This window comes from Neofelis nebulosa, chromosome 5, assembly GCF_028018385.1.
Source record: "Neofelis nebulosa isolate mNeoNeb1 chromosome 5, mNeoNeb1.pri, whole genome shotgun sequence".
Lineage (NCBI taxonomy): Eukaryota > Metazoa > Chordata > Mammalia > Carnivora > Felidae > Neofelis > Neofelis nebulosa.
This window is the reverse complement of record NC_080786.1, coordinates 27414741-27429849: the sequence shown is the minus strand read 5'-3', so window position 1 is coordinate 27429849 and position 15109 is coordinate 27414741. Positions and strand designations below refer to the sequence as shown.

At 41.1% G+C, this 15109-nt stretch overlaps 1 protein-coding gene across 11 annotated transcripts in view; it reads right to left on the bottom strand.

The window, feature by feature from the left end:
- Positions 1 to 15109, bottom strand: part of NEK11 (NIMA related kinase 11) — a 288025-nt gene that overhangs the window by 156901 nt on the left and 116015 nt on the right. For all 11 annotated transcript variants that reach the window (XM_058729881.1, XM_058729887.1, XM_058729882.1 and 8 more), the window contains one exon: positions 9422 to 9536. In XM_058729881.1, coding sequence (XP_058585864.1) covers positions 9422 to 9536 — 115 coding nt within the window. The remainder of the gene's footprint in view (positions 1 to 9421; positions 9537 to 15109) is intronic.

Genomic DNA, 15109 nt, shown 5'->3' with positions numbered 1-15109 from the left:
ACGAACACATGAAGGGGTCTGAGAGGATTATTTTGTGGGTGACCACTTCTTTATATAGTATGGGCATTGCAGAGGAAGAAACCCTATTTTTGCACTGTGGCAACTCACATTAAAGATTATCTAAATGGAGGGGTATCTATAAAGAAAGATGCAATGGCTAGGGGGCTCAAAAAGCATGCATGGAAGATTTCTATTCCCATGTCTCCGACACTATTCCTCTATTTTTCATCTTTCCAGTATCCATCTGGTAAAATTAGATTACCACCTTCCTTAAGAAGAAAGAGTAAAAATTATAGGTGAACACCAATATACACAAATTAGCCTCTTCTGGCAACTTGTTATTCTACTGTTTCCCCAAATGAACCAATCTCTGCAAGAAATGTATGCTGCTTATGACAAAAAGCATTAGTGTTCTTACAGAACTTTTCTCCTAGATGTAATCATTTATTTAACAAATATTTACCGAGCACCAACTCAGAGCCAGTCACTGTCAGCAGGTGGGAATAAAATGATGAACAAGACAGACGTAGCCCATGCTCTTGTGGAGCTTAGAGTCTAGCTCAGGCTCTTCGAACTTGAATGTGCATACACATCACTGGGATTTTGCATCTACTGATCCAGGAAATCTGGGGTGAGGTCTGGGATTCTGCATTTCTGACAAGTTCTCAGGATGCTAATGATATCAGTCCTCAGACCATGCTTTGAATAACAAAGGACTGGCCTGTTGGCTCTCAGTTGCCGTGCTGTGACCTGCTTCTGTACTGCAAGTGCTTCTCAGAGGTGCCATCAATTGGAATCGATGAGTATTGCCAATATAATGGGAAACATAGACTTTTATCATGATGCCTATTTAGCGGAATTTTGAGTTGACAGATCAACATTTGTAGGAGTATGATTTACAGAGAGTAAAAAGTTAAGAGGTAAGGTATGGAATGACATCAAGATGGCATTCTGGGAATAGGTGAGAGCATGGCCTCTGAACACGCTTGCCCAGTCAGAGCACTGACTCACTCTCCTCATCAATGACACAGAGCTAATGGGGCTAAGGGGAAAATTTATTTTAATTTTCTTAAAATTAAAACTGCTTTTTCTTAACCAGTAGTCAATTTGTAGCCCTCTCTAGTATACCACTAAAATTTCTCATCCAGAATGCTAATGAACACACAAAGGTTAGTCTTCTTCAAAATGTGTAATCTCACAAATTAAAGGCAGCCAAATATACAGCTATAGACCATACGCTGATAAGCAACCACTTATGACAACTGTCAAAGTTATCTCTTAAAATGGGGTTGTGAGGAGATGGAAGGTAGAGGGAAGGGAGTTGACTTAGTTCTAAGCTGTGTGAAGCCAGGAAAGCAGGCCGTGTGGAGTCAAGCTTTGGAGGGAGGTTGGGTTTGTTCTTTTTTCCTGCATTCAAAAGAGAAAATGAATCTGAGATAGAAAAAGGGTCAAGTCACTCTGCCCTCTCTCCAACCCCAAATGCCCAGGTACAAAAGGCAGTGAAAGCCTGCACGCTTCTTAAACTCCTCTACAAACATGTACTTAGCTGCCTAACCTTGAACAGTGAGAACTCTCATTAATAATTTAAAGGAGCCATGGCCAGAAAAAGAAACTGGGACAGGTCAAGGGATTAGCAGGAAATACATGGTTAGCTGTGAAGCTAGGGATGCAGAGTTATACACACACTCCTATGCACAGAATAATAATGTGAGTTTCTAAAGAAATCTTCCCACAATCTCACAGACAAGTCTAACTGCAAATGCTGCAAATGCTGAGAATGTCACAAACATCACTTTCTGCAGCAGATGTGGGAAAACTGACTTTTTCAGAATAAGTCAAATTCATTATACTGCTCGTACACAGACACACTACTATGAAACATGGCAATCGCTCTGAAACTTTCTGTATGGTTCCAATTTTTCTTTGTCTTCTTCTTCTTTTTTTTTTTTTTTTTGGAAGTGAGAGAAGAGAAGTTCAGTGGAAAATGCTGTTAGTCAGGAATGACAAAAGGTATTAGATACTGCTGCCACGGCTCCTTGCCAGAACGGTTTTTTGTTTGGGAGATGTGCTATTTCATTTCAAAACCGACAGACTGACAATTGAACAGAGGAGGTGGCTGATACTGCCATGGCCCTCACTGCCACAAAAGAGCCTCTCTACAAAGATCACACAAGACAGATTTAAATTCCCATCACAGATACCTACATTAAAATCTGGTCTAAACAAACACCAAGATACAATATTTCAATGGATCAAAGATGGTTAGTTGACTGGAGGCAAAACACCATCTGAAATAACGGTCTTAGTGTTCTGTGACAGCGTTACTACCTTTGGGCATCATAATGATGTTCTCTTGGTGGCGGGTGCAAGAGCCCTGGGCACAACTGTGAACCTTGTGTGCATGGGAAATAATTTCATCAACCAAAGAAAAGTCATATTGTGGTATGTCCAAAATGCTGTCTGAAGCACATATTATGTGAGAGTTTAGTCTATTATATTTTGTAGTCTATCTGACCTGAAAGCCATGATTGATGCTTCTTTAATTTTCTGCTTAATTGATTCATTCCAAACACGACCCATGACAGGCCCAGCAAGGCCATTTAAGGATGCTCTCTGGCCTACCTGCAACACCTATAGTTGAATAACTACTGTATAATTTGTATTTGGCTAAAGAATGGACCATGGAGTCACATACAGCTGAGGTGAGAAGCTTATTTTGAGGTGTCCATGGGTACTGATTTTCTATATGAGTAACTGATGTTCTTGGGGACTGATTTTCCTCTTATTTTTATAATGCCTTTTAGGACCCAAGAGTGAAGTGGTCGGTTGGGCAGGTGTTATTCTGCATCCACTTCAAGTTTTCAAATTGGATACAATCTTTTATGTTTCAGTTAGAGGCACCTATCCAGCTTGTCTTATGGAAGAAACATTCTAAACTATTAAATATGCCTCAGGGTGGAGAATTGGCACATCTTTATTCAATAGATTCATTTTAATTATCCTCTTGAGCTGAGGGAATTAGAGAGCGTCCGTAGGACCCTTTATTCCGGGGCGTAAACATGAGAGTCAGGTGGAAACACTACCATGCAACGCAAAAGTAACCCAACGGAATATGTGACAAATATGAAATAAAACCACCATCAGTTTATATTTATAAATCAAGCCTTTAAGACATGTAAAGCTCTGGGAGTGATGGGACATCTAGGAACACAGAAATGGCCGCCAGCACTTAGTCTTTTTTTTGAAGGCTGATAGCCAGGGGGTTCTACCAGCTTCTTTGTCCTGGGCTGGGTTTAGCAGCCTGGGCTGTTACTTTTTGTTCTAGTATTTTGGGGCTGCTTTCAGAGGACACAAGGTCCTATGAGACTTGCTGGTATGGGTTCCTTGCCACAGCAGTGTGATCCCTCCAACTATAAAGACTGAAGAGAGGAGGTAAGGGATCCCAGCCCCTCATGTTTAAGCCAATTTTCCTCATGAGAGAAGACCCCAAAGCTCTGTTAATACTCTCTGTGGAAGGCAATATTGCTTAGCTGACATTAGAATAAAACCCCTGATCGCTCTCCAGACTAAGGACTTTGTGTCCCAAGTAATACTGTAGATCTTCCCAGTTGCCTTCTATCTCCATGACGTTACCAGGGTCTCTCTGGGCCATTCATTAGCTAAAGCACAGACTGATGGGCATTACTCATAATGGGTTTTTCCTTTCTTTTTTTTTCTGGATATCTTATCAATGTTCTTTTTACTTATCAACTTTGTTGAGGTATAATTGATAGACAATAAAATGCACTCATGTAAAGCATCGAGTTCAGTGAGTTTTGACAAATATATACGTCAAAGTAAACTGCCATCACAATCAAGGTATCAGATTTTTCCATCACCACAAAAGGTTCTCTTGTGCCCTTTGAATTAACTCCCAATGGCCAGACAACCCACTGGCCTCATTTCTATCACTAAGGATGAGTGCTTCTGCTTCTAGAACTTCACAGAAATGGACTCATTCAGTATGAACTCTTTCATTTGTGGCTTCTTTCACTCAGCACAATATTTCTGCTGTTCATCCATATTGTTGTGTGTACTGATAATTTGTTCCTTTTCATTGCCAAATAGTGTTACATTGCATGGATAAATTGCAAGTTTGTTTACCCATTCACCTACTGGTTGGCCCTTGACTTATTTCTAGCTTTTGGTATTATGAATAAAACCTATGAATAGGAACATTTGAGTACAGATTTTCTTGTAGACATACTTTCATTTCTCTTAGGTAACTATCTAGAAGTAGAATTGCAGAGCTGATAAATGTTTTCATTTGTAAAATGAAAACAATAAAAATATATCATTGTCTAACAGAGTTCAAATTACTTTATTTCCATTTGGACGTTAAAAGGGAAGAGTTGACGCCATAAGTCACAGAGCAGCCCTCAACTGCAAAGGGCATATGGACTTCATACGGGCAAGCAAAGTACAATTCCCTTGAGGATGGCAATTTCTCTGAGCACAGGGAAGGGGCCCCGGACTTGCTTGTGGAGTAGCTGAAAGGGTAATTAAGTGACAATTGGTCAGGCTATGGGCAGGCAGCCGAGGCCCACATCACTGAAGCCTTCGAATCTGAAGAGTTGAGACCCATGCTCTGCCTGGACCATGCTCATGAGCCTCAAGCTATCCCAGCTTTGCAAGAAACCCTATTCTGAAACTCAACTGTGAATTGCTGAAAACAAGGCTAAGGTGCAATGAAATTGCTGAAAACAAGGGTAAAGTGTAATGAAATTCTGGCAAAAATTAACGTTCAAGAAATCATCAGTATTACATATAAAGAGTTAAATAGGGATCATTTCTTTAACATTCCAGTTGTGCCTTCTCATTTGATTATAATGGTTATCCATGACTTTGCCTATATTAAATCAGCTGTAGTCAACTAAATGCATATCAAATGTAAATAATGTCTTACTCTGTTTTCTTTCTCTGCAACTAACTCCTCACATCCCAAAGGGAATTTCCTAATTCAACATCAAAGACTGATTAAACATTTGGTGTAGAAGCTTAAAAAAAAAAGACTGTAATTTTATTCTACATATACATGCTAGATAAAAAATAAACAAAAACTTCCTCTGGATGCTGAATGTTTGGAGTCATATCTTCTTTTTTTTTTTTTTTAATTTTTTTTTAACGTTTATTTATTTTTGAGACAGAGAGAGACAGAGCATGAATGGGGGAAGGACAGAGAGAGAGGGAGACACAGAATCGGAAGCAGGCTCCAGGCTCTGAGCCATCAGCCCAGAGCCCGACACGGGGCTCGAACTCATGGACCGCGAGATCGTGACCTGAGCTGAAGTCGGACGCTTAACCGACTGAGCCACCCAGGCGCCCCAAGGAGTCATATCTTCTAAAAGGCAAAGAGAACAGGGGGACGTCTGGGTGGCTCAGTTGGTTAAGCGTCTGACTCTCGATTTCAGCTCATCATGATCTCACGGTTCCTGAGTTCAAGCCCCCTGTTGGGCTCTGTGCTGACAGCATGGAGTCTACTTGGAATTCTCTCTCTCCCTCTTTCTCTGCCCATTCCATGGCTCTCTCTCTCTTTCAAAATAAATAAAAAAACATAAAAAATAAAAAAGGCATAGAGAATGGGAGAAATAACAACTTCAGAACTCATCAACGAATTAAAGTCTCATGCCTCAAAATTTTATGATTAAGATATGTGGTCACTAACAATTTTCTGGTTGCCCACAACTCTAATCAATCATCAACACAAAGAACATTTTCATAGTTCTAAATCTCCCTTTTCGGCAAGGGAATTAAAAGAAAAATGAACTATTGGGACCTCATCAAAATAAAAAGTTTCTGCCCTGCAAAGGAAATAATAAACAAAACCCAACCGACAGACTGGGAAAAGATATTTGCAAATGGCATATCAGACAAAGGGCTAGTATCCAAAATCTATAAAGAACTCACCAAACTCCACACCCCAAAAACAAATAATCCAGTGAAGAAATGGGCAGAAAACATGTATAGACACTTCTCTAAAGAAAACATCCAGATGGCCAATAGGCACATGAAAAGATGCTCAACGTCACTCATCATCAGGGAAATACAAATCAAAGCCACACTGAGATACCACCTCATACCGGTCAGAGTGGCTAAAATGAACAAATCAGGAAACTACAGATGCTGGTGGGATGTGGAGAAATAGGAACACTCTTGCACTATTGGTGGGACTGTAAACTGGTGCAGCCGCTCTGGAACACAGTGTGGAGGTTTCTCAAAAAGTAAAAATAGAACTACCCCATGACCCAGCAACAGCACTACTAGGAATTTACCCAAGGGATAAAGGAATGCTGATGCACAGGGGCACGTGTACCCCAATGTTTATAGCAGTGCTTTCAACAATAGCCAAATTATGGAAAGAGTCTAAGTGTCCGTCAACTGATGAATGGGTAAGAAGATGTGGTTTATATATACAACGGAATACTAGTTGGCAATGAGAAAGAATGAAATCATGCCATTTGCAGCAATGCATATGGAACTGGAAGGTATTATGGTTAGTGAAATAAGTCAGTCAGAGAAGGACAGATATCATGTTTTCATTCATATGTGGATCTTGAGAAACTTAACAGAAGACCATGAGGGAAGGAAAGGGGAAAAAAATAGTTACAGAGAAGGAGGAGGCCAACCACAAGAGACTCTTAAATACAGAGAACAAACTGAGGGTGGACAGGGGGGTGGGAAAGAGGGGAATATGGGTGACGGGCATTGAGGAGGGCACTTGGGATGAGCACTAGGTGTTGTATGTAAGCCAATTTGACAATAAATTATATTCATAAAAAAACAAATCTCCCTTTTCAATTTAGAAAATATGAATTTACAGGGAGGAAAAAAAGGGAATGTTTAAACTATTCTACAAGGCATTTGGCTCAATTAAAACTACAATGCATCTTTTGGATCTGACAGTTTATTATGGTAGTGTTTCCTTATAGTATAAACAAGGTAGTCATAGGAGTAGATTTGACCATTTCCAGTGTGGCTGGTAAATCAATACCTGGTCTACCATATTGAAACCTCCATGACAAAAGATAAAGGAGGATATTGGCTTGAGTTTCCCAGTAGCAGGTGCAACCTGTGGTCAGGGCTAGCCAAGGAGTAATCTGACTACTACAGTTCACAAAAATTAGCATAGGGATACACAAAGACGCTACCTTTTGAAAGTCCAATTCATTTGACTCCTGTCTGCTTCTTACAAACCTATTGCTCCCATCCACCACCTCCAAATACATACACTTTGGGGGAATGGAAAGGGTGCTGCTCTAGAAGTTAGGCACTTCTGAGTTCTTGAGCAAATTACTTAATGTCTTTGGTTTCTCCTCCATGGAATGAGTAGTAAGTACTTTTCCTACTTAAAAAAAAAAAAACCTCTTTTAACATTTATTTATTGTTGAGAGACAGGGAGAGACAGAACATGAGCATGGGAGGGGCAGGGAGAGGAAGAGACACAGAATCTGAAGCAGGCTCCAGACTCTGAGCTGTCAGCACAGAGCCCGACACGGGGCTGGAACTCACATACCGCGAGATCATGACCTGAGCCGAAGTCAGACGCTTACCCGACTGAGCCACCCAGGCACCCCGGTACTTTTCTTATTTGAGACACAGAGGTTGGGCCCAGACTTCTTGATCCTAGACCACCCACTCAATATCCTGTCCTGGGGATTCCTCTTTTTACATAGCGATGGCTCTGCCTTATATAGCAAAGTATAAGCCTTCCATATCAAGTGCTATCCAATGGCCTCTCAGTTTTATATTTTTGGAAGGAAAGGCCCATGGGATATTTCTATTCTCCCAAGTTTTACCTTTGGAGAATAACAACATATTAAAGAAATACTTGAAAAGGATTTAAGATGCAAATCCACCTGATATATATATTTGTTTGTCAATAACACCTGTTACCAGATGGCTTCCACAGTACCATTTTAAAATGTCAACCTAAAAAGCTTTAGGTACTAGTTTCCTTACAGGTGAAGGAGACAGCACAAGCTTTAATGGCTCTGGCAGGAAGATATCAAATGTGAATTTGGGCTGTGATGACCAGTTAATCCAAATTTCACCACTTTCACCCTCAGTTTGGAAAGAGAACTCAACTACTGCCAGAGAGCTGTTACACCATTGTGCAGCCATGAGGATGCACCTTGAAGACCTCCCACTGCAAGGAGTGTAACTGGCCAAGGGCCCCAAGGCTGTGTTCTGAAATCCATCCCTGTGTTCTGTCAGAGGCCACTACCACTGCCAGAGTGCAGCAGGGATACTCGGGCAAGCCCCTAGTGACTGACTTTGCTTGAAGACTTCCTGATGTCTTGGTTGCCTCTGTCTGCCTAGCAGACTAGTACACATCCACCAAACCTTGCTTTTTTTACTTGGAACATGACTTGAATCATGGCCTGATGATTCTCTCAGCCTTTTCCAGCTCCTTCCCTAATGCCTTCCATGTAGCCATTTCCCTTAATAATACCCTTGCACTTTTAGTCCCATGTTGACATCTGCTTCTCAGAGGTCGAGACTAATATATCATTCATTTATCTATTCATCCATCCATCCATCCATCCATCCATCCATCCATCCATTCATTCATTCAAGAAATATTAATGGAGTTCCTACAATATTCCTAGCACTTTGTGCTAGGCACTGGGGGTAGTGGTACAAGACTGAGATGGCCCTGAGATGGTCATAACCCTTCCTCTCAGGATCATAAATGCTTCCCTTTCTTTGGCTCTTACTTTGTGTGGGGCACTAAGGTAAGAGCACATCACATGCCTACTCTCATCTGCTTTTCACAACAACCCTTAAAGAAGATATTATTCTTGCTTCATGGATAAGGAAATTGAGATCTAGAAAGATTAAGTTGCCAGGGGCTTCCCTAATACACGTAGCTTTTTCACTCCTAAATCATGTTTTTAACCATTAAGCTAGGATAGATCTCCCTCATTTGGGTAACAGTTCTGAGCACTTTTCTTCTGGTATTGTTTGCACATCCATTATCATCCATATAGTTGATTTTCCAAGGTCTGACTTCATTTATTCACTTTACATTATGAAAGCCAGGGAATCACTTATAGAAGAGGGACATGGTAATTCAGCACATTCACGGTCCTACACTATTCCAAAGTCAGTTAATGATGACATTGTTTAACTCATGTAGAAGAGGTTTCTCACCTGGTGTGAGTTTCTAACTCATCTTCATCTATCACAAAGGAGATAGGAGAGGACAAACAAATCCCTTGGCTTCTCTGCTTTTTATCTTGGTCCCAGCTCAGCTCTGGAAAACTGATGGCAGCTGGTCACATGCATCCAAAGCTTTTCTCAGAAGCCAGCCAGGCCTACTGGAGGGTCAGCCATACCAACCTATGTGCCAACCCTTCTGAATACTGATGCAAACTCATACCATGATCTCCAAGGTCAGCTATGGTGTCTTCTACACTTGACTCAAGTGGGCCAAGATCCAAGGAAGGAATGGGCTGAGACTCAGGCAGGTTCTCTGAAGTCAGGTCATCAGATTCCTTGTGGAAGGTAATTAACAATTCATGAGAAGCTGATAGAAAAAAACAGCATTACCACAAATGAAACAATATTGTTTAGAAGACTATTTGGAAATAAAAGTCTGCCTAATCCTCTCCCTTAAACATGATACCATTTCAAATTTTAAGAAGGCAGCTTGAGATAAGAGAAACACCAATTAAGGTGACCTTAATCTTCTACACCATCAATTTCAGCTCCATGACTAGGGTGAGGCAGGAGGAATGGCCATGAACACAACTGAAGGGCGTACTCACTTTTAGGCTCCTGAAAGAGAAGGAGCGATCAGCAGCTAAGAACAAATACCTCTTCAATTCTGCATCCAGGGTATCACATCTACCTCACCCTAGCCCAGCCCTGCTCAGTTTACTCATCTCAGAAGTACAGCTGTTGCCTTGGATGACTTCCACGTTCTCTTCTAGCTTTAACGCTTCCATGATTCTGTGAATTCCAGTTTCCTAAAGAAAGAGATCTAAAAGACCACATGAAAGAATTCACACTTGGGTGCCTTGGAGGCTCAGTCAGTTAAGTGTCAGACTTTGGCTCAGGCCATGATTTCATGGTTTGTGAGTTCCAAGCCTCCCATCGGGCTCTCTGCTGTCAGTGCAGAGCCTGCTTTGGATCCTCTCTGTCCTTCCCCCACTTACACACACTCTCTCTCTCTCTCAAAAATAAACATTTAAAAAAAAGGAAAGAATTCACACTTCGAAAAAAGTAAAATTCTCAAATATATATATCAGTATTCCAATAGATCATTTTGCTTTTTTTTTTCCAGTTTTTTTTTCAGTAGAGCTAATGTTGAACTGACCTATTTTCCTTGAAAAGTGGCTTTCATGGAGAACTACTCTGAGAGTATCTTATTAAAAACAGAAAGTTAAATTCAAACTAATCTTAAATGAATAAGGAAAACAAAGCTTGCCATACTGTGATATGGCATTTGTGAAAACACAGTCATAAAATATTTTTAAGAAGTCCATTTTCTGTGCTGTATACTTGTTGCAGGAGGTGAAATTGGTTCCAAATTTGAAAGGATCACTGATAGCACACAGGCAACTTTAAGAACTTTAAGCACACAGAGAATGCGCGAAATGTGTTTTCACTTTTACATCAGAAATCATTGGAAAATCAGTACCTGGACCCTCAACGGACTTTGATTCACTAAGATTCTCTTTGAAAAAAACAGATAGAATTGTCATAATTGCTTCTCTTAGCAAGAACTTGATCCGATCGTTGATTCCCATTATTATTTCATTCTTGGAGACCTGAGCTGTTACGCACTTCTCCACAGAAAGCCAGTTCTGGTCCCATCACAACTGGATGTGCCGCAGGATAAAAGAAAGATCACGCTTCTCATGTGTATTACAGGAATCTAGTTTCTGTTTTGTTTTGTTTTGAAGCTACCATCCTTTAAAGAAATAGTGCCTAACATGAATCCACATTCAACTATGCTTCCAGATTTCAACACCCAGATTCAGCCAAGCAGAAAATGCCTGCCAAAATAAAAGGCCCCTGTCAGTTAGGGTCTGGAAAACAAAACAAGCTATTCTCCTAAACGCCTTGAAGAATTTTTATAACATGTTTAAGAAATGACAGAGCCAGCCCATTTTTCTCTCTTAACTCTGATTTTTATCTTATATGACTGCTTTTGAAATATAAGGTAGTTTGCTTCAGCTGGCAAGAAAAGGAAGAAGGAATTGAGAACAGAGCCCCAGTGAAATCAGGATGAAATTAAATCCTAAATATGTGTATGGGTGAAGACGGGAGCATTTTCCTCTTCCTTTTCTCTTCATCACGTTTTTCTTCAGCTTCTTGCATCTGATTAATCCAATTTGTTTCTTACATTTTATTTCATCTTTTCCAGCTCACTGGTGCTTTTCCTTGAAATGTTTAAAGCTCTCCACTCCCTCTGCAAAGTGTTTAGCTTCCCATTTTCTCTCTCCTTTGTTCCTTGAGTATCATTAAACCTGCCTCACTCTGTGCCCATGAATATGATTAAATGTGTCTCTTGCCTGCTCAGGCCCCTCTCTTCATCCTCCTTCTAGGGCCAACAAGGAAGCCCAAGGTCACTTCCCCTTTATGTCTGTTCCCTTTAAATGCTTTTTTCCTAAATAGTCTATAAGAAAGTGTTCATTGGTGGCTTTTCCAAGCCTTCCTTCATCTGAAGGTGAATGGCTTTCAAGAGCCCCAGTTCCTCTCCATTATTAATCAGAATGTGGTCCTACACCGGCAGGTCGGAATCACCAGGGAGCTTGTTAAAAATTCAGCACCCTATGCCCCATCCTAGACCAAACTAATCAGAATCTGCCTTTTAACAAAATCAACAGATGGTTTGGGTGAATTTTGAAGTTTGAGAAGCATTGCTGTAAGCCATAAGAATTTGGAGGAGAGGGGCACATGGGTGGCTCAGTCGGTGAAGCATCCAACTTTGGCTCAGGTCCTGATCTCGCAGTTCCTGGGTTTGAGTCCTGCATCAGGCTCTGTGCTGACAGCTCAAAGCCTGGAGTCTGCTTCAGATTCTGTGTCTCCCTCTCTCTCTGCCCTTGCCTTGCTTGCTCTCTCTCTCTCTCTCTCTCAAAAAATAAACATCAAAATAAAAAAAATTAAAGAATTTGGAGGAGAGCCAGTGGATTGCTGACCTGTGAGGTCAAAGAAGATTTTTCTGAAGAGAAGATGACATTTGAAATTGAGAAGGTGGGATGCTAAAAATGTGCAGAAGGAAGTGGCTGAGAGAACTTCATGAAATAGGGCAAGATACCTGGGGGTGGCTATGCAGCCCTGTCTGTAAGACTGAACCAGCTAGAAGAAGATACTGTCTGCAAGAATCATGCATCTGCTCGCAACATTTCCTGTCCCCATCAATATGTAAACTTAGGAATGTGCTTCTGGAAAGCTCAGAGTCAAAGATGTTCATGACACTAAATCTCAGATGATCAAAGAATGAACCAACACCTCTGGACAAGACAGCATTAGGCACTTCCCCTCCTGCTCCTTTTGCTCCTTGCTGATGGAAACGAGGTAGAATTAGAAAGAACTAGGTAGACACTGGGAAGTTGGGGGTTGGGACTTCATGAGATCTTTATGCTTAAATGCTGAGTTGAGCCAAGATCTAGACTATCCTGTCTGGATCTCATGTTCTGTGGGATAATATACAATTAATAAAATCTCCCAAGATTCTGCCTGCCATAAGGTCTCAGTTTTTTTTTTTAATTTTTTTTAACATTTATTTATTTTTGAGACACAGAGAGACAGAGCATGAACGGGGGAGGGTCAGAGAGAGAGGGAGACACAGAATCTGAAACAGGTTCCAGGCTCTGAGCAGTCAGCACAGAGCCTGACGTGGGGCTCGAACCCACGGACAGTGAGATTGTGACCTGAGCCGAAGTCGGACGCTTAACCAACTGAGCCACCCAGGCGCCCCAAGGTCTCATTTTTTAAAAACATGTTTATTTATTTGTTTGAGAGAGAGAGAGACAGAGAGAGAGAGAGAGAGCGAGCAGAGCCCAATGCGGAGCTCTATCAGTGCAGAGCCCAATGCGGAGCTCGAACTCACAAACCGTGAGATCATGAGCTGAGCTGAAACTGAGAGTCGGATACTTAACTGACTGATCCACCTGGCGCCCCCATATGGTCTCAGTTTTACCTTAAAATTACTGCAGGATCCCCCAAGGATCCCAGCTTACAGGAGGACAGGATCACTTATAGTGTATAGGATCACTTACAGTTGTTTAACACTGATAATAATATCCGAAATGAAAAAATAACTCACAAATTATTATTTTGAAAGGTCAGTGAAGAAAAGCAAAAACATCAAGTAAATTATCCGACACTAAAATGTAAGATCATACTTGAAACTACATTTGTATTTGCCATACAGCAACTTCAGGAATAAAGAAAGTTATTCAGGTCTTATACAACAAAATATTACCACATCTGTACTTCTCAATTTCTAATCTCTGAGGATAAAATCCCTTAGAAGCAAGGGTCCTTTAACATTCCAGGGAAAATGTCCCAGTTTTATTCAGATGATTAACAAGTAGTTTCACACACACTAACAAACACAGAATCTCTATAATCATGCCAGATTCCTCCTAAGGACCTTGGCAATTTGCAATTCTCAGTCCCATGGCAAAGAAAGCGGACAGACCTAGGAAAAGTCATGCACCTCCAGAAGTTATCATTTCAGGGCCTAAAAACTGGGGAGCTGAAGACAGGCACTCAGTGCTTAGAGGGGGCTCAGGTCCTTCCATGCAGTGGTGAAATCAAGACCTTTCTCCAAGTAGGGATCCAACATTGCTGCTGACCCCATCTCTTTCAGCCAGCAATTTCTCTGTTCACTAGGTTTCATGAGTGGGAATGATACCAACTCCCATGTCTCTGGGACCCACAACAGATCCCATAGCTGGCTTCACTTAATGGAGTGGGCAATGGGAGGAGAATGGGGTGAGTGGGATTGAGCACATGTCAGCAGTGTCCCTACATTATCTGCTAAAGCGTCCAAGAAAGAGATACTCTTTTTTAAAAATGTTTATTTCTTTATTTTGAAAGAGAGAGAAAAAGAGTGAGCAGGGGAAGGACAGAGAGAGAGGAAGAGAGAATCCCAAGCAGGCTCCTAACTGCCAGTGCAGACACCAACATGGGGCTTGATCTGAAAAACCTTGAGATCATGACCTGAGGCAAAATCAAGAGTCAGATGCTTAACCAACTGAGTTACCTAGGCACCCCAAAGGAGAGAAACTCTTAAGGTCAGAGAAGCCTGGGCCCCTCAACTGGTCCAACTTTGGGTTTTCAGAAATCTACAACACTCACAACCACTAAATATTTCAGAAAGGTGAATTAACAAGTGATCCTAAGCTTTGCCTGGTTGAGAGTTTGGTGCTCTCTGATCACTGAGCTACAGCAGAGCTAGTGTCCCCAGACTCCAGGGATCATCCCACAGCTTCAGGGGGCTTGGTTCTTCCTGCTAAAGAAAAAGAATCAGATGCAGAGATCTCCAATGAATCAAAAACCAGAATTTGAGAAAGTAAAGTTCTCCATAAAAATGACTCCTTCCCATGTTGCTTTTACTGGAAGAGATAGGAAGTTGGAGTTGAAATCTATTGTACAAATACGACCCTGAAGAAAGACTTCCTTAAATATCAGAGCCTATACCAAGACCCATGAAGATGTTTTTAACCATTAGGGAAAATGGTATTTGTTATTCAGGAGCTTGGGATGCAGGGGACATGATTCAGGGTCCATTTCATGGGACTCCAAAACCCTACTTATTATTGGACTTCTAAGGTAATTATTCAAAGTTCAAAAGGGGTGTTAACACAATGCACAATGATACAGACAGGAGACAGAAAATAAAAAGTGAAAGAATAAAAGATAAGACAGAAAGAGAACAATGGACTAAAGAGGTAAAGCAACAAGAGCATGGCTGAAATTAAAAATTAGATATGAACACATTTGCTCTGCAAAGTCATAATTTTACTCCTCAGTTGTTCATTCTGTGCTGATTGAGTTATCCTGAACACAGTATGCACTTGGATGTTTTTGGATGAATCTATCAATCCAT